The sequence below is a fragment of the Cervus canadensis genome, chromosome 18 (assembly GCF_019320065.1).
Source record: "Cervus canadensis isolate Bull #8, Minnesota chromosome 18, ASM1932006v1, whole genome shotgun sequence".
Taxonomy (NCBI): domain Eukaryota; kingdom Metazoa; phylum Chordata; class Mammalia; order Artiodactyla; family Cervidae; genus Cervus; species Cervus canadensis.
Window position 1 is genome coordinate 49,674,146 of NC_057403.1, and position 21,571 is coordinate 49,695,716.

The 21,571-nt window shown below is 39.6% G+C and overlaps 1 protein-coding gene across 3 annotated transcripts in view; it reads left to right on the top strand.

Moving 5' to 3' along the window:
- Positions 1-8,401: 8,401 nt before the first annotated feature.
- Positions 8,402-21,571, top strand: part of NETO2 (neuropilin and tolloid like 2) — a 71,031-nt gene continuing 57,861 nt past the window's right edge. For all 3 annotated transcript variants that reach the window (XM_043437080.1, XM_043437081.1, XM_043437082.1), the window contains exons 1-2: positions 8,402-8,859; positions 19,128-19,184. In XM_043437080.1, coding sequence (XP_043293015.1) covers positions 8,826-8,859; positions 19,128-19,184 — 91 coding nt within the window. In that variant the 5' untranslated portion in view covers positions 8,402-8,825. The remainder of the gene's footprint in view (positions 8,860-19,127; positions 19,185-21,571) is intronic.

The following is a 21,571-nucleotide window of genomic DNA, read 5'->3' on the forward strand; positions in this document are numbered from 1 at the left end:
CAGCCCTTGTGATGACTTGCAGCCTACTTTGCATCACCTAGCCAGTTATTTTTAAAGACTAATAAAACAGATAATAGATTAGGAGTGCTCTTGGTCAACACTTGTACTGAAAGGACAAGGAAGGAAGCAAGACTGGGCAGAGGCAGAAATCAAGTTGTGATGCATTCTCAGTGAAATGCCTCATACAGTGCTACAGTGCGTCTTGAGGTAGGATGACCTCCTCTATTTCCTAACCTGTCCTAAATTAGGGTAAGAAGGCTGGGCCTTTATACCCCCACATTCATCAGTTATTGGCTACAGGCTGTCCCAAGAGCCTCTGTCAAGGAAAACAAAGCAGGCAGGAATAACTAACATCAGAAATGATAAAGAAGATATAACTATAAAGTACATATTAAAAATAGGAAGAGGTTAAGAACAATTTTATACCAATGAATTTGAAAGTTAACAAAACAGACCAATTCCTATGAAAACATCACTAAAACATATTCAAACAGAAAGCCTGATAACTTGTCTGGTAGGTGCTATGATGTCCAGATCCTCCTTCAAAAATAAAGGATTTATTATCCTAATTTCTGAGAGTACCTTCAACACATAGCTGTCAGCCCCTCTGGGGCTCTGCATTAGCTACAGAGTAGACTCAACTAAGATCCCTCCTCTCTTCTTGACACAGAAATCCTAAATGTGTATAAAATAAATATATAAAGCAAAACAGACATGTAAGGAGAAAGAGCCACACCCCAATCTAGGTTGGAAATGTCAATTCTCTTCTATAGTGAGTGACAGAAAATGTAGGCAGAAAATCAGAAAATTTAGAGATGACCTGAAAAGCATTACCAACCAAGTTAACTTAATGAAGCAGAAAACACTTCAACAAGAGCAGAACACAGAGTTGCCGTACATGCACGCAGAACATTCGCTGAAAGAGATACTAATCTGGGCTATCAAAGAAACCGCCCCAAATGCAAAAGAGCAGAAATTGTACAGAAGATCCTCAGACTAAAACTGAACTAAATTAAAGAGATACCTGGAAAACACTCAAATAGTAGAAATTAATGCACTTTAAAATAACCATGGGATTAATGAAGTCTCAAAGGAAATTTTTTTAAGTTTTTAACCAAATAAAAACACAACATAACAAAATTTGTAGGAGACAGAAAAGGCAGAGCTTAAAGGGAAATGTATAGCATTAAATATATATATTAACAAAGAAAAAAGATCTAAAATCAATAACCTAAGCTTCCACCTTAACTAGAAAAAAAGAAGATTAGATCTAAAGCAAACAGACGATAGAAGGAAATTATTAAAGCAGAAATCAATAAAAAGATGGTTCTTTGACAAGATCAACAATATTGATATACCTCAAACCAGGGGAAAAAAGGAATAGACATAAATAACCAATATAATGAACGAAATGGAAGACATCACTCCTGATCCCACTGACATTAAAGGCATAATTTTTTTAAAATATGAGGAATTATCTATGCCCATGAATTCAATAAATTAGATTAAATGGACCAGTTCCTTAAAAGATTTGTTGTTGTTCAGTCACAAGTCATGACTGACTCATTGTGACCCCACAGATTATAGCATGCCAGGCTCCTCTGTCTTCTCCTACCTCCCAGAGTTTGCTCAAATTCATGTCCAGAGTGTTGGTGATGCTATCTAACCATCACTTCTCTGCTGCACCTTTCTCCTTTTGCCTTCAATCTTTCCCAGTATCAGGCTCTTTGCCAGTGAATTGGCTCCTTGCATCAAGTGGCCAAAGTACTGAAGCTTCCGCTTCAGCAACAGTCCTTCCAATGAATATTCAGGGCTGATTTCCTTGAGGATTGACTAGCTTGATCTCCTTAAAGTCCAAGGGACCCTCAAGAGTCTTCTCCAACACCACAATTGGAAAGCATCAATTCTTCGATGCTGAGCCTTTTAAATGGTCCAGTTCTCACATCCGTACATGACTACTGGAAAAATCATAGCTCTGACTATACGGACCTTTGTTCACAAAGTGATGTATCTGATTTTAATACACTGTCTAGGTTTGTCATAGCTTTCCTTGAGTAAGCAGCTTTTAATTTCATGGCTGCAGTCACCATCCACATGACTCTGGAGCCCAAGAAAAGAAAATCCTTCACTGCTTCCAATTCTTCCCCTTCTATTTGCCATGAGGTGATGGGACTGGATGCCATGATCTTAGTTTTCTGAATGTTGAGTTTCAAGTCAGTTTTTTCACTCTTCTCTTTTACCCTCATCAGGGGGCTTTTTAGTTCTTCACTTTCTGCCATTAAAAGATACAAACTACCAATAGAGACATAAGCAGAAATCAATAAACACTATATATATTTTTTAAAGTTAAACCTTCATATTAAAAACAAACCTTCCACCAAAGAAAACTCAATGGAGCAGATGGTTTCACTGGCAAATTTTACAAACATCTAAGAAATAATACCTATTTTACCCAGTATCTTGAAGAAAAAGAAGAGGAAGGAATATTTCATAACTCTTTTTAAAAGGTCAATATTTCCCTAATGCTAAAACCAGACAAAGACATTGTAAGAAAATAAAACTACAGGCCAATATCCCTCATAACACAGATATAAAAATCCTCAACAAAACAGTAGGAAATTTTGTGCACAAATATATAAAAAAGATAATATATCATTACCAAGTGTTTTTCATCCCAGAATGTAAAACTAGTTCACTATTTGAAGGGGAAGAAAGCAATATAATTTACCATACTATTAAGTCAGAAAAACCATTTTATCCTCTCAATAGACACAGAAAGATAATTTGACAAAATCTAACATCCACTGTCAATTTTTTTAAAAAACTAAGTAAACTATGAATAGAACCTCCTTAACCTATTAAAGGGCATTAATTTTAAAAAAAGAAAAAAAAAACCACAGCTAACACATACTTAATAGTGGGAGACTGAATGCTTTCCCTCTAAGATGAGGTACAAGGTAAGGATGTCCTCTCCCACTGATAATTTTTAACATAATACAGAAAATCTTTTTTTTATATCTGTTTTAATATAAGACCTTTTAAATTTTTTTAATTGAAATACAGTTGATTTACCATACTGTACTGGAAACCTTAATTAAAGTAATAAGCCAAGAAAAGAAAAGAAAAGGCATACAGACTGGAAAGGAAGAAATAAAACAGTCCCTATTAGCAGATGACATAGTAGTCTAGAAAATCTATACACACACACACACAATCTCCTAGAACTAAGTGAATTCAGCAAGTTCAGCAGGATACAAGGTCAACACAAAAAATCAATCATATTCCTATATAAATGCAATGAGCAACTGGAAATTCAAATTCTTTTAAATTTCACTTAAAATAGATCCCCAAAATGAAATTCTTAGGTATAAAAATAACAAAGCATGCATAGGATCTGTATGCTGAAAACTATGAAAGAGCAATAGAAGAAATAAAGGAAGACATAAAAGATATTGTGTTCATAGACTGGAAGATCCAACCTAGGAAAGATGTCAACACTCCCCAAAGTGACCTATAGATTTAATAATATCCCTATCAAAATTCCAACAGTATTTTTTGGACATAGATAAGATGATTATAAAATTTATAAGAAAGAGTAAAGGAACTAGAATAGTTTCAAATAATTGTGGAAGAGATGGCAAAGTTGAAGGTCAAACTCCTGATTTTAAGACTTATAATAAAGCTATAATAATCAGGATAATGTGGCACTTGCAAAAAGACAGACACATAGATCAATGGAACAAAAGAGAAAGTCCAAAAATAAACCCACACAAATATAGCTGTTTGATATTTGACAAAAGTTTAAAAGTGATTCAGTGGAAGGTGGTCTTTGAAATAAACAGTACTGTTAGAATATTTGGTCATCCATATGCAAAGAAAAAAAAGAACCTTGACCTAAACCTCACACCTCATACAATAATTAACTCAAAATGGATCATAACCTTAAATGCAAAAGATAAAACTATCAAACTTTTAGAAGAAAACATATAACAATACATTCATGAACTGCAATAAGCAAAGAGTTCTTAGAAATAAGACCAATCGTATGATCCATAAAAGAAAAGTCTAAATTTAAAATCATTTTCTTTGCCAAAAACACTTTCAAGAGAATGAATAGACAAGCTACATATGCAACGGAAATATTTGCAAATCATATATTCAATAACAGACATATCCAGAATGTATAAAATGTAAAAGAACTCTCAAAACTAAACAATAACCCAATTTAAAAGTGAGAAAGAACTTGGACACTGCCCCCAAAAAAGATATATGAATAGCAACTAAGCTCATGAAAAGATACTCAACATCATTTGCCATTAGGGAAATGAACATTAAGACCATGGAAAGATATCACTACATGCCTATTACTGTACCAAGAGACTTGCATTTGTTTCAGTTTTAGTAAACAGGGTTAAACATAAAGTAAACAGATCTTTCAAAATGAGACTCTGGCTTTTAAGAAAAAGATACATGTATGTTAACAATGCTATTCTAAAATATATAATTACAACCTAAGTTTCTCAAGTAAATGGATGACCAGAAATCTTCCCGATAAAGTTGAAATACTTAAGCACTGGTAGAAGATAACATTTCTTAAAATTTCTCTTGCTTTGCAATTATACTAGGCAGAAATTTGAAAACAGGTTTAGGTGACATCATTACCAAATGACCCGGTTTTGACTCCCTGGAGACAAGTCTTCTTCAATAACATTGGCACAGGGATAATTTTGGTTTATAAGTGTATGGACTGAACTGTCTTTCCCCTCACCCAAATCCATATGTTGAAGCTCTAACCCAAAATGTGATTATATTTGGAGATAGGGCCTTTAAGAATGTAATTAAGGTTAAAAGTGGTTAAAAGAGTAGGATCTTAATACAATCTGACTGATATTCTTATAAGAAGAGGAAAAGACATGAGTTTGTGGCTATGTGAAAACAGTCTGCAAGCCAGGAAGAGAGGTCTCACCAGAAACCAACCCTACTTGTACCCTAATATTGGACTTCTAGCCTTCAGAACTGTGAGAAAATAAATTTCTATTGTGTAGATCACCCAGTCTATGACATGTAGTTATGACAACCCAAGCCAACTAATTCAATAAACTAAAAAAATCTTCCTCCTTTCCTTCCTTTAAAAACCCAACTGAAATCTTCATATACTGAACTCTTCATACAATGAGATTCTATATAATTTTGCTTTTCACTAAATTTCATCATTGAAGTTATATATGCACACTGTAAGAAAAACAGTATAAGACACCCCTCCCCTTTTTTTTTTTTTACTACAAATAGATTTTCTATGTATTAGTTTGGTTATGTGTCAATTCCTGTATCTTCATTAGTTATGGTATATCTCTGTACTAGTCTGCTTAGGCTGCCATAACAAAATGTCATACATTAAGTGACTGAAACAACATTTATCTTCTCACAGTTCTGGAGGCTGGAATCCCTGATTAAGGCTCCAGCCAATTTGGTTTCTGGTAAGAGGGCTTGCAGGCTGCTGCCTTCTCCTCAGGCCTTCACCTGGCACTCCCTCCATGCCTGTGCTCTCTGCTGTTTCTTCTAAGATACTAATCCCATCGGGTCAGGGTCTCACCCTTATGACTTCATTTAACCTTAGAGGCCTCATCTCCAATACAGGCACACTAGGGGTTCAAACCACAACACATGTATTTTGAGGGAAACATTCAGTTCATAACCATCTCTAAACATAACCTGCCTTTCTAGGCTATCGTTTAATAAAATGTAAGAGCTCCCAAACTCCAGCAAAAGAGACAGACAATAAAAATCTGTTTGGTACATAAACACGGAGATAAAATGCAGCATTTTTAAAATAAGTCAGTGCTCCACAACGCCATTCAAGTGCTACAGAAGACTTGGTCAGAGAAAACAAAATGTAAATTACAGGAATGCTCTTGAGGAGTTTCAGAGGCTAGATCTATGCGTGAAAGATCAGGCGAGGAGCAATGAATGACAGCAGAGTTCTCAATCACCTGGGCACTGGAGGTAATCTGGGAACAGATTGGGTGCTACTGGGTGGTCTTCCAGGGAAATAATGTTTCAAAAACAGAACTCCCCAGCTGGGAGAGATGCAAACTGCTTTCCTTTTGATTTAGTCAACATATGGACACACAGTAATCTCAGCTATGCTCTGTGCTTTACCACACTCCATGGAAGATCTACTGTAGACAATTACATCCAAAAAATAGGTGTCTTAACAGGTAGCCACAAAATGAACATTCCCAAACCACTCCTTGGGAATCTACTCCCCAGCCAACATACTACAGAAAAGACTTCTTAGGTTTCACCAAAATGTTAACTACCAGTAAGAGGTACTAGACTAAATGAAACAGTACTGTGTATATACTTTAACTACAGTTGTTAACTACAGTTGTTTTACTCTGTCCCATTTTATCTTCAACTCAACTGCCAGATTTATCTTTCCAGAACTCCACTGCTCCACTATTAAAAATTGCCCCTCTGGCCTCCTGAGTCAGATATAAACTCCTTCACCTAGCAATTAAGCAAAATCCCCATAGACAAACCCACCATATTCAACTTCATCTTCACTCCCAATCACCACATTTGCCCCCAAAAAGATGCTTGCTGCTGCTCCTTGCCTGATGTGAAAGCTCTTCTACCCTCTCTCCTCTCCACTTGGTATCCACAGACTTTTCATTCTTCATGTGTCACCTCCTTCACGAAGCATTCTCTGATGACATCATACACACATGGATTCTTCCTTCAGCCAATAATTATGCATTAAGAACCATTATTCCAAGGACTTCCCTGGTGGTCTTGTGGTTAAGAATCTGCCTTTATTGGCAGAGGTCCCAGGTTTTGGATTCCCAGTTAGGGAACAGGGGAACTAAGATCCCACATGATGAGGGGTAAGGAAGGCTGCAAGCCACAACTACTGAGCGCTTGCAATGCAAGGAAGACCCAGTGAAGCCAAAGAAAAATAAAAGTACATTAAAAAAAAAAAAAAAAAAACCATTATTCCAGAAGCTGAGAGGGCTCCTTCCTCCTAATTCTTTTTGTCCACCACTGTCTGTGACTTAGATTTAATAATCTTAATACTGTCCTAGTCTCTCAATGAGTCACTTTATTCTATCAGTGGAAAAGCCTCCTAAAATGCTTTATTTACTAGTTGGTTCTTGCATTCAGTATCAATTTAACTGTTGGTAAGTTGTCCTTAGGAAGCCAAACATACACATCATGTATCTTTCATGGCACATGGTGAAGGGCTACCTTAATATTAACTGATGTTAAATATGCTTTCACTTGTAGACCTTGTTAATACTTTGAGGGACAGAAGGAAAAAGAGTTTCAGTTGCCACAATTTGTCCTTAACTTTAACTTGTTAGACAAATATTTATGGAGTTCCTACTATGTGTCAGATACAGGTATAAATATTCTTTTACTCTAGGGCCTTAATCATGGGTGTTTCCCCGGCACATATCACAAGCAACTTGTTTTAATCGTGTGGTAAATGAGACTCAGGTGATGAACAAATAAACAAGTAGTAGATGGGCAGGGTAATTTCAAAGCATGATAATCACTACGGAGAAAACAAAACGGAATTAATACCACATACTATGCAGTTGTTTACAAATGTGGAGATTTCGTATCAGCAGAGTCAAGTGACACCATCAGCATGGCTTGGTGGTAAAAAGGGTATCTCTGGAGGCGGATCTGTTGGGTTCACCACCCGGCCTCCCTCACTCCTTGTGGGGCTCCGAACAAAGTATTTAACCTTCCCCGCCTCCTCTTTCCCATCCCGCAGGAGGTGAATCGAGGATCACAGAGTTGATACGTGAAGTGTTGGGTGCTGTGCCCGGCAACCCGGGAAGCGGGTCGGTAACTGTTAGTAAACATTACCGTGGGTCACGTTAACTCGCCTGATGCTAAAGGTGAGAACCTCAGACTCGCTCGGCCCCGAGCCCCGCCCAGGTGCGCGCCCGCCGCCGAGGCAGGTAGTCGGGCAGGGCTGAGGAGGGCGGAGCTCTGACCTTGAATTGAGGTCCTAGGAAGGTGAGGGGTCAGGGCCCTCTCTCCGTCCGCGAGGGCAGACGGAGGTGGGCAGGCGGGCCAGGGCTGCCGAGTGCCATCCCTCCCTCAGGCGGAAGGCCACGAGGACTCGGACCTGCTCACCCCGCGCCCCGCGGATGGCGGGGGACGGGGGACGGGCCGGGCTCTCCCTCCGCGCCGGGCTCTCCCTCCGCGCCCGCCTCTCCGAGCGCGGGCGAGACGCCGGCGCCCCAGACCTCCTGGCCCCGCCCCCAGCCCAACGGCGGCCCGCGGGGCGCACCGCCCACCCGGGGTGCGAGGCCGCGGGCGGGCTCGCCCGGCGATTGGCCGGGAGGGGTGCGAGGGGCACGCGGGCGGGGGCGGGGGGCGGGCACAAGCGCGCAGGCAGCGCGGCCGGCACGCGGCGCTCGCGCTCCCAGCTTAAATGAGCCTGGGCTCCCAGCGCGCCGCACTTCAGCCGGGCCCGCGCTGCGGCCGCAGGCGGAGCGGCCGGTGTCGGTGCCGGCCCTCGCGTCCGAGCTCCTGGGCTCCCAGGCGGTCGATGGGACGGAGCGCCGTGGAGCAGGAGGCGGCGGCCGTCGGGGGGCTGGGTCAGCGCGAGAGCCCGCCGTGGGGCTCGGGCATGGCGGGCCGCAGGACCTGAGCCCTGCCCCGCGGGGAGCAACCTGGTGGCGGGCGATGGGGACGGAGCGGGGCTGCAGCCGCGCCGAGCCGTGAGCGCCCCGCTTCCACCGCCGCAGCCGCCGCCTCCTCATCGTCGCCTCGGCCCCTCGCGAAGCGCCGGGCCGCTTGGGATCATGGCCCTGGAGCAGCTCTGCTCGGTCCTCAAAGGTAAGCGCCCGGGGCCGCGGACGGCGCCCCCTGCGGGCGAGACCGGCCTCTTCGCGTCCCTGCCCGGCGCCGGGCGCCCGACGCGCCCCTTTGTCTGGCACGAGCGGACCGCGGATCCCCGCTCCCGCCGGGATCCACTTGTTCCGCGAGCGCTTCTTCTCAGCCCTTTGCGTGTGCCTTGGCGGGGGACCCGGGAAGCTCATCGGGATTCGGCGGCCCTTCCGGCCCTGAGAGCTCTGCCCTCGCGCCTCTTCCTCGGAATTCCGTACATCGCTTTGCAAAGTTGTAGGGTTCGTGTGAGTGGAGCGAAGGCCGGTCTTTTCAGTATTAGTAACAGAAAGTCAACCCTAGCGAACAATAAAAAACCCAGCTGAGGCGTCGCGGAGCGGTTCTCGAAAAGCCCCGCGGTGGCGGGCGGCGAAACGGCCTGCCCGCCGGCCGGGTCCCACCTGCTGCGGCCGCGGAGGCTGCGGCACCACTGCGGGCGCCGCGACCCGGCCCGGCCCGGAGACGCTGCTCGGGGCTGCGCCCGGGCGCTCCCCGGGACCTCAGACACCCTGCCGCCGCTGTCTGATTCTTTCTGATTTGTTGTACCGGGAAATAAAACAGCCGACTTGCCAAGTACACAAAGCTCCAAAACATACTACAGCTGCTTTGCATTTTCCAGGAGGTGTAATATTAGATTAAAATTTATGTACATGGATAATTAAGATTGTGATACAAAGTTGTTTCTGAAAATCGAACTGAATAAATCCTTTTTTTCGGCCCTCGGAGGAAAACACCACTACCAATAAAGGGCTTCTCTTTTCTGCTACTGACTTAGATTGAAAACTGAATAGCTGTGTATTTGTAATGTTACGAAATGTTCTCTTTTTCAAAATATAGGGTAAGGCGTTAAGGCATTGATTAGCGGTACCATATACCGCTTTTCATTGTATCTTAATATTTGTACAGTGAAAAATGTTGGGTTTTTCCCACCCATTAACACTTTTGAATTTTGTTTTACTGGAAAATTCAGTATGATTTTGCATTCAATTTTAGTTGCAAAAATTACTCCATATATTTCTAAATTTATAATTGAGATATCAGCAATTTAGCTATCCACTGTATATGTATAGTTTGTACAAAGGTAACCTAGGACTGTTTCGCAGTCACTCCATAAATCATTAATGATTTCCTCATATTAAAATGTTAAAACTCTGAAACTAATTTCTATAGTCTTTCCTGTCTGTAATTCCCAATTTACATCGCCATTCCTTGGAAATTAAGATTTTGTTTTACTTTTTCAAAACAAATCATTCGCACAGTAGGGTTTGTGATAGTGCTCCTTATCTGAATTTGCTTCGTTGTCCTCATTCCCTTAGGATGTTCAGTATAATAAGGACATTCCATCTGAGTAGCCCTCTCTGGGGAGAAATCACGTAGATCTGTTACACAGCTCTACCTGCAGAACTTGACGAAACTGGGCTGGATAGGACGGAATCTCTGATACTCCCAGAATGGTGAAGGGTTTTGCAGCTTTTCTGCCTTTGGGTTTGTCGTAGGTACACACTGCCCTCTCTGGCCACCAGCGTGAAGCATTTAGTGTTTGCACCTTTCAGGAAAGGATTATGTGGTTGATGGCAGAGCTACAGTGGAAACAATGAATTTCAGTAATACCTGGCTTTTCTTTTTTTCTGCACTATTTTTATGCAGCCTACACTATTTTTACACGCTGGTGTATTTTTAAAGTTCAGACTAACTTGTTGTTAGGCTTACTAGAGAGAAAGCAAACTATTTTTAAGTCTTCTAAAGTTCATGGATATGTGCTTGTACATAGGAGGAATCCCTCTGGGAAGACTCAAGAAATTAACAAAAGTTGATTCTGAGAAAAAGATCTAAGAGACTGAGAAGAGTAAAAGGAAGACTTCTGTTTCACTGCCCACCCATTTGTATCACTTGATTTTTTTTTTTTAAACCAAATGCATGTGTTACCTATACAAATATTGGTGGTTTTAATCTTAAAAAATTACATTTTAAAAAATACTGGCTTTTTCTGGTGCTTCCATTCATTGTGTGCACCAGTGCATAAAAAAGTAGCTCTTAAGATGTAAATTGTTTCAACATTGAAGAGGTTCTTATCAGAAGCAGTTATTTAACATCTGCATAATTACAGATATTACCTACCAAAAGCCTTGTTTGGAATATTATGGTCAGTTTCTACTAAAACAAATCAGCCATAATGAGTGTGTGGAATTTTAAGTAGAAGGTAATTTTCTTTAAGGTGCCTGTTGATTCTTAGGTTTTACTTTCAGCAGTGAGAACAAAAGGATAACTCTGCTAGGCTTTTAAACCTTTCATATATTGTTAAAACTGAATAATTCACTTTTAACGGTTTACGATCACTCCAAGTCTAATAAAATTTGACTTGTATCAAAATTAAGTATCATAGTCACATGAAAATATTAGGCTTATAAACCCATTTTTCACTGTTCATATTCATTCTGCAGACTTGTGTCAGGAGAATCCTATACTCAGTTACATTTAAATCTATAAACTGTGGTTAAATTTATGGTGTTACAGTGCGTAACTGGCACTGTATTTTAAAAATCTTATTTGAGACTGTGACAAATAATAACTCGTGTCCTTCATCCTTAAGTCTTTTTCAAGAAATTAAACAATACAGAAAAATAAGTACCATACTGAAAAGTTATCCTTTAAAGAGGGAAGTTTTTAAAGATAGATAGCCTTGTTAAAATTATTTCCTCCCCCCCCCCCCACCCCCAGGAGTTAGAGAAAATGTTTTATTAGTACCATTGAGAAATCTGACTAAATGATGGTTTTATTATAATTTGATAGTTTGATTTCTTGAATCCAATTATCTGTTTTGAAACCAAACTGACCTTTTAGGAAAAACATACAGCACTGTAATACATGCACATGCACATTATAAGTTCAAATCAAAGCCATTTTCAAAGCCCGTTTAGGAATAAGATAGAAAAAAGATTATTATATAAGTAAAGTTCATTATCTAAAATTCTAAAGAATAATTCAAGTTGTGCTCTTGGTTACTACCCATTCAGCACAATCCCCTGTAATTTTAAAATTTATGATTCTTCAGAATAATTGATTTTTTTTTTAATGTGTCCCTGGGGCACTTTGAGATCCCACTTAGTGTGGTCTTTAAGTTGCAAAGGGGAATCCTAAAAGGTTTCCAAACTTTCCTTAACAGAACTCCCTCAAAGGAATTCTTGGTGGAGGGAGGAGATGTAGGTCTTAAAACTCAACAAAAGCGAACAAGGTTGCTTTGATTGCTGTGGGGCCTCACCCTCTCAGTCGCTCATCAGTGTGACCCAGATTAACTGACACTTATTAGCATATTTGTTCATAAAATTACAGGGTGTACTAATCTGAAGGTTCAATTTGTCCTAGTCAAAATGACATTTAAATGTATTGGTTTAAGTATGCCCAGGATAATATATTGGAAATTACAGTGTTAGTGGGTGAGAAGACATCAAAAATACTCATCAAAATGTGACCTGGTCCCATTAAAATCCGATGGTAGCTGCTGTGGATGTCTGAGGAAGACTCTGGTATGATTAGAGCATACAACTATATTGCCATCTCCAGAGCGTTTTGACTCACAAGAAGGTTGTCACATTCTGCAGGCAAGAAGCAGCACTTCTGCAGTTATGCTTTCTTTGAAGTGATTGGCAGTGGGATTAGCATGAAGCGGTTGGAGTGATCCCAGAGTTCTTCAAGCTCCATCTTCCTTCTTAACTAAAAAGTTAAATTGAGTTTGATTAAACTAGGGTACTTTTTTGTTCTTTGGAACAAAAAGTTACTACCTCAAGTATATGGACTCCAATTGAACTCCATTCTGCTTCAGAAAACAGGTGCAGGGAGACCAGGTAGGCAGTTGTTACATTATGGGATCTCATGACAAGTTTACCAAACCTTACCTTTACCACTTAGATGCTGAAAACAGGAAAACTTAGAAAGAGGTATGTTTAATTACTAACAAAGGTAAAGTGAGCTTGATAAAAGTAAGAAAAGTAGCATACCTGAAAAGGAAAAAAATCTATTCTCTTTCTGTCCCCTGACTTATGCTCAAAGAAAAGAAGCCGGGTCATCTGTGTGCCTGTTCTTAATCAAGGTTTGTGCTTGTTAATTTGTTAGTGTGGCTCTCTGTGCTGTATGTTGTAGTTACAAAGGAGATATAACCAGGATTATGCTTAGTCACTTCACATATTCATCTAATTTTGAGTGCTGTTGTGGGCCAGCCAGTCTTCTCGTCACTAGAGATGCATAAGTGAATCAGACAAGTCCCTCTTTCTAGTAGAAAGAGACAGATAATAAGAAAATAGTGGGTAATTATAAGTAGTAATTGAAATACTATTTATGTATTTGCTTATTATGTATTATTATTTATGTATTTATGTATAAAACAAGATGAAGAAAATACGGAGCTTCTTTAGCAGTCGGAGAGCCCTCACAAGACTTGAGTAACAGGAAGGAACCAGCCATGCAGAGTGTGTCTAGGCAGAAGGAATACCTAGTCCCTAAGGCAAGAGTTAGCTTGGTGTGTTGAAGTAATGGAAAAGCCTGTAGCTAGTAGTCGGAAGGTCAGCGGGATGGTCAGGACATAGGACTTCTGAAGTCAGAGTAAGAAGTATGGATTTATTCCAAATGGAATAGGACTCTGTTGGAAGATTTTATGAAAGGCTGTGATGTGATCTGATCTATATTTTGAAAGGATCACTAGCTGGTGGGTACAGAGTAGATTATAAGGGACTATGGCAGACGTAGCCAGTGTTTTTCCAATATCCATTTTACCTTTCAGTGGATCTCTGAACTTTAAGCACAAGATCACCCAAAATAAATACTAGATTTTCCAGTTTTCCTTGGGATTAGGTGTGGCCATGTGACTAAGTCTGACAGTTACATGTGTGTTCAACTTTGGGGGAGTGGTGGTGGTTTTGTTACTCAGTTAGAATTTTTATTTTGACATCATGGTAGATTCTAAGCAAATGTTTTTAAAGGAAGGAGGAATGCGCTGTGTCATTTCTTCATTTTCGCTAAGTGTAATGCAGGCATGGTAGCTGTCAACATACAGTACCTGGCACTCCAGCATCTATACTGGCCCGTAAGAGACCTTGGGAATGTACAGCTGAACAGTAAGATAGAAGAAGCTCAGCCTCTTTGTTTCTTTCAGTATACTATCTGAAAATATGGGGCCAACAGCTTTAACCTCACTAGGGAATTTGTTATAGTGCAAGTTTTCAAGCCCCACCCCAGACTTACTGGATCAAAATCTCTGGAAGTAATGCCACCCCCACCCAAGTCTGTGTTTTGATAAACCTTCCAGGTGAATATGATCCGTGCTAAAGTTGGAGAACTGCTGTCCCAGTGATTTATTTCTCAAACATGGAAGAACTGAGTAGGATGTGTACATTTTTAATCCTCGATATATATATATTACCAGATTAACCTCCTCAAAGCTGTGACACTTTACACTTTACTGACTTACAGTGACAACGTAAGTCAGTTTCCTATATCCTGACCAATACTAGAATCTGTATTTTTTATATTAGTAAGGCTGAATTTCTCCATTGGTTTTTTTTTTTTTTTTGGCTCTTTTCTCTAGTGGCATAATCTTTTTTTCCCATTTATTTGTACTTTTTATGTTTCAGTCTTTTGTGAATGAAGTTGTTCCCTACCCAAAAGTATGAATTCACCTTTTTTCATTCTGCTATTAATTTTTCTATTTAGCTTGAAAAGGGGATCTACTTTTTTCCAAATAATTGACAAGTTATCCCAGAACCATTAATTAAAACTGCCCTCTCACCAAGTATTTCAAATATTATATAAATCGTAGTAAATTCTGGGATATACATGTCTGTTTCTGAGCTTTTTTTCTTTTCTTCCATTTTATAACCTAAAAGCCCATTGAGAATAAGGACCATGTCTTTTTGTTTCATTGTAGTTCCAGGGACTGACTCAGCTACCTGTAATGCAGTGAATGCTAGTAATGTTTGTTGACAGATACCAGTTTCTTTCTCCACCATTGCTACATTTTACAATTCTTGTAGCTTTATTATTTTTATGCATTATTATTTTAAGCATGTTATTTTTATGAATTTTTTAATATTTTCCTTGGCCAATATGGAAAAGTCTTTAAGATGACCATCAGAAGCATTTTAAGTATCCAGAAAAAAGTGAAGATTTTTATTAAAACATCATTAAATATTATATGACTTACTGGGAAGAATTGTTACCTTTACATTGTTTCATTATTCAAAATGTATTACTTCTCTATTGTATTACATTTATTTACTTACTTGTTTAATTTATTTTAGTCTTACGCCCTTCCCTTAATAGGTGTAATAATTTTCCTGGTAATTCTCTTGGGACTTGTGGGTTTTAAAATAACATTGTCTATAATAGTTTTGCCTCCTTTCCAGTATTTATTGTATTGGCCAGAGTTGCCACTGTTAAGTAACAGTGAAAAGAATAAACCTGACCTTGATTTTTACTTGACTGAAAAGTACAGCCTTAAACTGGAAGGTCTGGAGACAAGACTGCAGGTGGAATGCTAATGACAATGATTCAGGGTTAAGAGGAGTAGCTTGGAGGGTTTTATTTAATACCTTGAAGAGCAGTTGTCTTTATCATTTAGGCCTTCATGTTTAAGTCAGATCTGTATAGTACCCTACGCTAAACTCCAAAATCAGAGGTGAAAACATACCTGGTGGGTACTACTTTTTTCAAACATGAGATGGCAAGCAATTCTCTGCGTAACTAAACTTTGGGGTTGTGGAGTTTAGAATCTTTATTTTGGCATGAATTTCTTTTCTTTTTTTTGGCATGGATTTCTGCTTTAAAGAATTAGTGCCTTCCTGGGTATGTTGTTTTTGAATTCAAAGTGTGAAATCTTTCTGGATTTGAGAAATTATTGACCCTTTGGTAAGAGAAAGAAGGGAACAAGTGACACATAGATCAGGGCTAAGGACAGAACAGAGCACAACATCACTGCTTCACGTACCGGATGATTCCAGTGTTTGGCATCGGTGGGGTTTGTTTTAATATCTCAGCCTGATTATAGCAAGCAGCTTGCAAAGATCCTATTGTACTACTGGGGGAAAACTATGTTTGTTGTGATACAGAATTTAGAATGATTAATCGTTACAACTGTATCACCACAGCTACCACGATATATTTCTGTCCCCAATTGTTCAAACTTGCCTTATTCATCCCTTTTATTCAGTGGCATGGTTCACTTGATTGATTGAGTTGTGAGTAGTAACATTTGGGGAGGGGGCTATGAGCAACCCCCTATATAAAGTAGCAGGAATAACAAGGTTATTTGGTCTAATTTATTTTTAATATGATTTTTCTACCTCAGTTGTATATTGTGTGCAAATTACCTAAATCATGTTTTGAAAAGACGTGGTTTTTTTAGTCATTATATAGTATAATTTTCCAGGCACAATTCATCTTTTTGCCATAGTTTTACTGTTCCCCTGGTTTCGATTTATTGATTTCTTACTTTCCCTTTCTGCCTGACTTTGTATTACTTACATACTATGAATTACAACTGTGAAAACTGGTAAATTGTTATGCCTGTGAATCAGGAGGAAAGGTACAATGAGCACAAAATTTTGACCAGTTGTATGTCATCTGAGATGATATATCGGGTAATAGTGTCCTCTATCAAGATACATTGATGCAGTTTTGATATTTGCCGAATTGTCAAACATCTATTATTATTCTAGTTTGTTTTTCTTTTTTTTGGCCTTTTCTTACTGCTTGCAGGATCTTAGTTCCCAGACCAGGGATTGAACCCAGGCTCTCAGAGGACGAGGCTCAGCATCCTAGCCACTGGACCACTAGAGGATTCCCTGATTTTTCTTTTTGATCAGGAATCTTCTGTGTTTTGTGTTTTGTTTTTTTTAAATAGTGTTTCAAAAGTCTATTCCCCTAACTCTGAGCCAGTGCAAAGATGTGAAGAGTTTGGAGAAAGGATTGTTCCTACCTAGCATGAGATCTTCAATACTACTAGCAACCAAAGAAAAGGAGGGGTAATTAAAGTTGTTGAGAGTTGACAGAGGAAACAGGGGTCAACAAGGATACAGCAAACCAAAGATGAAGATGTGTGATTAGATCAGAAGATGTAAACAGCACAAGATCACAAGAACTGTTTGCACATTGGTGACTTTGAGTAGTAGATGCCTAGTACATGGTACTGAGTGAAGAATGGCTTGACCATCTGCCAGTCCCTTCACTAGCAGTCTCTTCTGTGCCTCCATCTCCGTCACCCCTAAACATCCTTTAAGTTACTAAATGCAGGTAACACTACATCTGAGTCATAATCATGTCATAAATCTCTCCTGCTCCCCATTTGCACTACCACTGCTCTGCTTCAAGACCTTAGCATCTTTACTTCCTAAATGACCTCTCTTTTTAAAAATTTAGATTCCACACACTCATCAAGATTAGTGATCTGAAACACAAATGTGATAATGTCACTCTCTAGTTTAAAAAAAGAAAACTCAGTTATTTCTCCTTGTAGTCAAAGGTTTAAACTCTGTAGCATGGCATTCAAGGCTTTTTAAAATCAGATCTCATCATATATTTTTTTTTGTTTGTTCCTTCACTGAGTCTCTGTTGCTCTGCTTGGACTTTCTCTAGTTGCAGCGTGCTGCGGCCGCTCTCCATTTCAGGGCAGAGGCTTCTCGTTGCCGTGGTTTCTTGTGGAGCACGGGCTGTAGGCATGCAGGCTTCAGTAGTTGCAGAAGGCAGCCTCAGTAGTGGCGGCTCACAGGCTTAGTTGCCTCGTGTGTGGAGTCTTCCCTGGCCAGGAATCAAACCCATGTCTCCTGCACTGGCAGGCGGATTCTCATCCACTGCGCCGCGAGGGAACACCCTCATCCTACTATTTCTAACCTGATGTATCCCTTTTCCCCTCCACATGCTAACTGTTCTGTCCTACTCAGAATTCACTAAACACTTCCTAGGTAAGTTTTCATTGTCTAAGCTATTTCTTTCTCCCTCTCCTGGGTAGAAGTTCTATTAGGTTTCACTAGAATAGACCTTTTTTCCCTAAAGTTTTCCTCACTCTGTTCCTCTTAAGCCCCAGCAGAATGAACAAATGGTTCCCTTTTCTGCTTCCGTTGTTTTCTGTGTAATCCCTGCTAAATTCTTTTTCACCTTGTAGATTGTCTTTGACAATAGGTTGACTCCTTAAGGATGAAAGTTTGTCCTAATATCTATGGTTTAGCAGAATGCCCTAGCACATATAAAGGGCTCTGTGCAATGTACATCATCATCATCTCATCTCATGTTCACAACAACCTGTGTGGTTGGTGTTATTAATACAGCGTCCCCATTTTGCAAATAAGTAAACTGAGCTGAAAAGGTCTCACAGCTGGTAGAAATCAAAATTTGAACCCCAAACCTAAATCCACCTAACTCCTTGGAAGTCCATTCTCTTATAACTGTTTTGCTTTATGTCTCTCCTGCCTTAATCTGTGCATCCTCTGTGCCTGCTCTCCAGGAGGTGCTCTGACATGCTTGCTGACTGACTGAATGAATAATACAAATTCCATTTCACACAGGAGGCCGATAATGTGGTTTCCATTGAGAGAGTGAAAGGTACCGGTGCACCATTAAAAAGAACGTTACCGTCAAAACACAAACATGTACAAAACAATATATTATTCATTGGGGATCAGAAATGTTAAACGTGGGGGGAGGGGAGAAGCTCCATTTTCTAAGAAGTGCCAGCTTTTGTAATGCAGAACACAGCCTAGTAGCACAGCTATAGAACGTCTAGAATTGATTTCTAGGAGACTGCTGCCCCCTTCTCTTTATTATGAATGTTGTTACAAGTCAAATAATCTAATTGAACTTTTACTGGCATAATATATTGCAAAGCTAGCCATAATGCGTGTAAGGTCTATGGAGGTAGAGTACAGTAAATATAGGATAATTGGGATCAGCACAGTTCGTTGTACAAGGAAAAAAAGGTATGTATTTTTGCATTCATCATAAATTGAAAATGTACTTATTAGTGCTTGTATAAATGAGTGTGATATCAATTGTGTTTTTTCTTGGGTTGTCTTGTCAAATAGTAACTCAGAACATAACAATTAATAGTACTGAGTGTGAATGTTAGTAAGAAATAGGTTTTAGTTCGGTTTTTTTTTTTTGTCATCTGATTTTTCTCATGAACTTGGTAAAATCTAATATAGATCAACTTTTTAACTTATCTTCTCTTATTTCTCTAGTGTTGTTAGTAACAGTACTTGTAGTGGAAGGAATTGCTGTGGCCCAAAAGACCCAAGGTAAAGAATTTACAATGCTAATTTACTACGTGTTCAGAGCAGTAGGATGGCTTTTTGGAAGGATTACAGCTTCTGCGTACTATTTCCATAATCCCTCTGGGGTGTTTCAGTGACCTAAGGCTTTCTGTCAGTCTATCAGCTTTAATTCAGCCAGGTTCAGCGGCAGTTAACTAGAGTAAATTGTTACAGTGTAAAGTCTTACTCTGATACATTTTAAAAATTGGCATAACTAGTGACTCCTAGAACACTATGGATTATGTCCAAAAATTAAATAAGATTCATGCTTTATCACCAAGCAAAAAATAAAAATCCCTTTTTCCAGTGTAGACAAATGAAACATTTCCATCAATATCTTATTCAAACCCCTGAGGACATGTTCCAGTTATTGTTTATGAAAGAGGATTAGCTAGTATGATTTTTGAGCCAGATTTTTATTTCAGAGTTTAGTACATTTCCTAAATAACCCGACTTATTTTCATCAAAGTTATACATACACCTGACAAAAATTAAAGCATTCTAAAAAGATAATTAGGAAAAATCAGTCTACCAGCCTCCCAAACCCCACTTCTCCATGGTAGTCTACTAGCCTACCAAACTACTCTCTTAGCTGATTCTTTTGGTATTTTCCTGCATATTTCTGAATAACAAAGTATATGGTTATTCTCAGTTATTTCAGTTTGAAGTAGTAGATAATAATTTTCCCACCATGGAAGATAAAAAATTAGCTCTTTCTTGCACCTACTCATCTCCCCCGGCTACATATGAATGTTCTTTTTAACTTTGCACCTGCAGTACCCATGTCAGTATTTTTACAATTTTGGTTACATGTATTCAAGTTACCACTGGGCTTTTTCAATCTGAAAATTTTATCTTTGGTTGTAGGAAATTTTTCTTTCCCTTTTTTCTTGTTTAATTTTTAAAATTCCCTTTTCTCCATTTTCTCTCCTGTCTTTAAGGAATTCTTATTATTTGGTTACTTTTTTTAAAAAAAAAATCTTTTCTGTTTTTCCATTTCTCATTTAACTGTTTTCTTCTCAGTAGCCTTCACTGAGACTTCTAAACCAAAAATTGGAAAACTTTTTTTCTATAAAGGGCCAGATAGTAATTGTTTAAGGCTTTGCAGGCCATTATAGTCACAGGAGCACCTACTTAGCTCTGCAACTGCAGGGTAAAAGCATGAATGGGCATGTATATATTCCACTGAATTTGATTTTACAGTAACAGGCAGCAGACCAGATTTGGTCCAAGGCCATAGTTTATGGGAAGTGAAAGTGTTAGTCACTCAGTGGTGTCTGACTCTTTGCGACCCCATGGACTGTATGTAGTCCACCATGGAATTCTCTAGGCAAGAATACTGGAATGGAATGGGTAGCCATTCCCTTTTCCGGAGAATCTTCCCCACCCAGGGATCAAACCTGGGTTTCCTGCACTGCAGGCAGATTCTTTACAGTCTGAACCACTTCTGCTCTAAACAGTTGTTGTTGTTTTTAATTCTATTTTTAGAAACTTTCTTTTGTTTTCTAAATAATCTCTTTTTCAGAATATGCTGTGTTCTTGTGTTATAGGTATACATTTGACCCTTGAACAATGCAGAGGCTAGGGTTGGAGTTTAGGGTTAGTCAGAAACCTGCCTGTGACTGCTGACGGCCCTCCGTATTTGAGGTTCTGCGTCCTCACATGCAGCCAGCCACAGGCGAGCACTGTACACTTACACTGCACCCACGTGGTTCACACCTGTGTTGTTCAAAGGCCGGCTACCCTCCTGTTCTCTGAGAAGATTAAATGGTAGTTTGGTTTAGTGCTTTTTTTTTTTTTTTTTTAATATTCTAAAACCTTTGCTTCTTCAGAGTCGCTTTTTTGTTTGTTTTTAATCTGTTTTTCATATCGGAGGCTTCCCTCACATGTCTGGTGCTCTGCTTGATCACCATCTGCAAGTGTAGACAGGGCTGTTTTACTGCTGCCTTTCCTGGTGAATGACTGAATCCCCCTATGAATATTTTTCTCTGGGCTCATTAGTTTCCCCAGAAAAGGTTAAGATTCCATTTCCTGCTTAGAGGCCCTATATCTGACCCAGAGGCCTTTGGGGAGTTGAGTGGGGCGGGGGAGCAGGGGAGTGTGGTTCAGCATGTCAGCATTCACCGCTTCCCCCTGTTTTCATGTTGGTGTTTTCACCCTCTGCTGTGCCTGATGTTCCCTGGTCCAGCAACCCTGTTTACTTTCTCCAAAGAAATAGTATTATTTTTTGATGTGGTGATAGAGCAGCGTCTACCTGGATTTGTGGAGTGGGAGAGGGTATTAGGAGTCAAACTGATTGCAGAGACTTTTACCGAGTCTCATGTTTTTAAAAATACCCAAATTCACCACTTCCACCCCCGCTTCTAGAGATA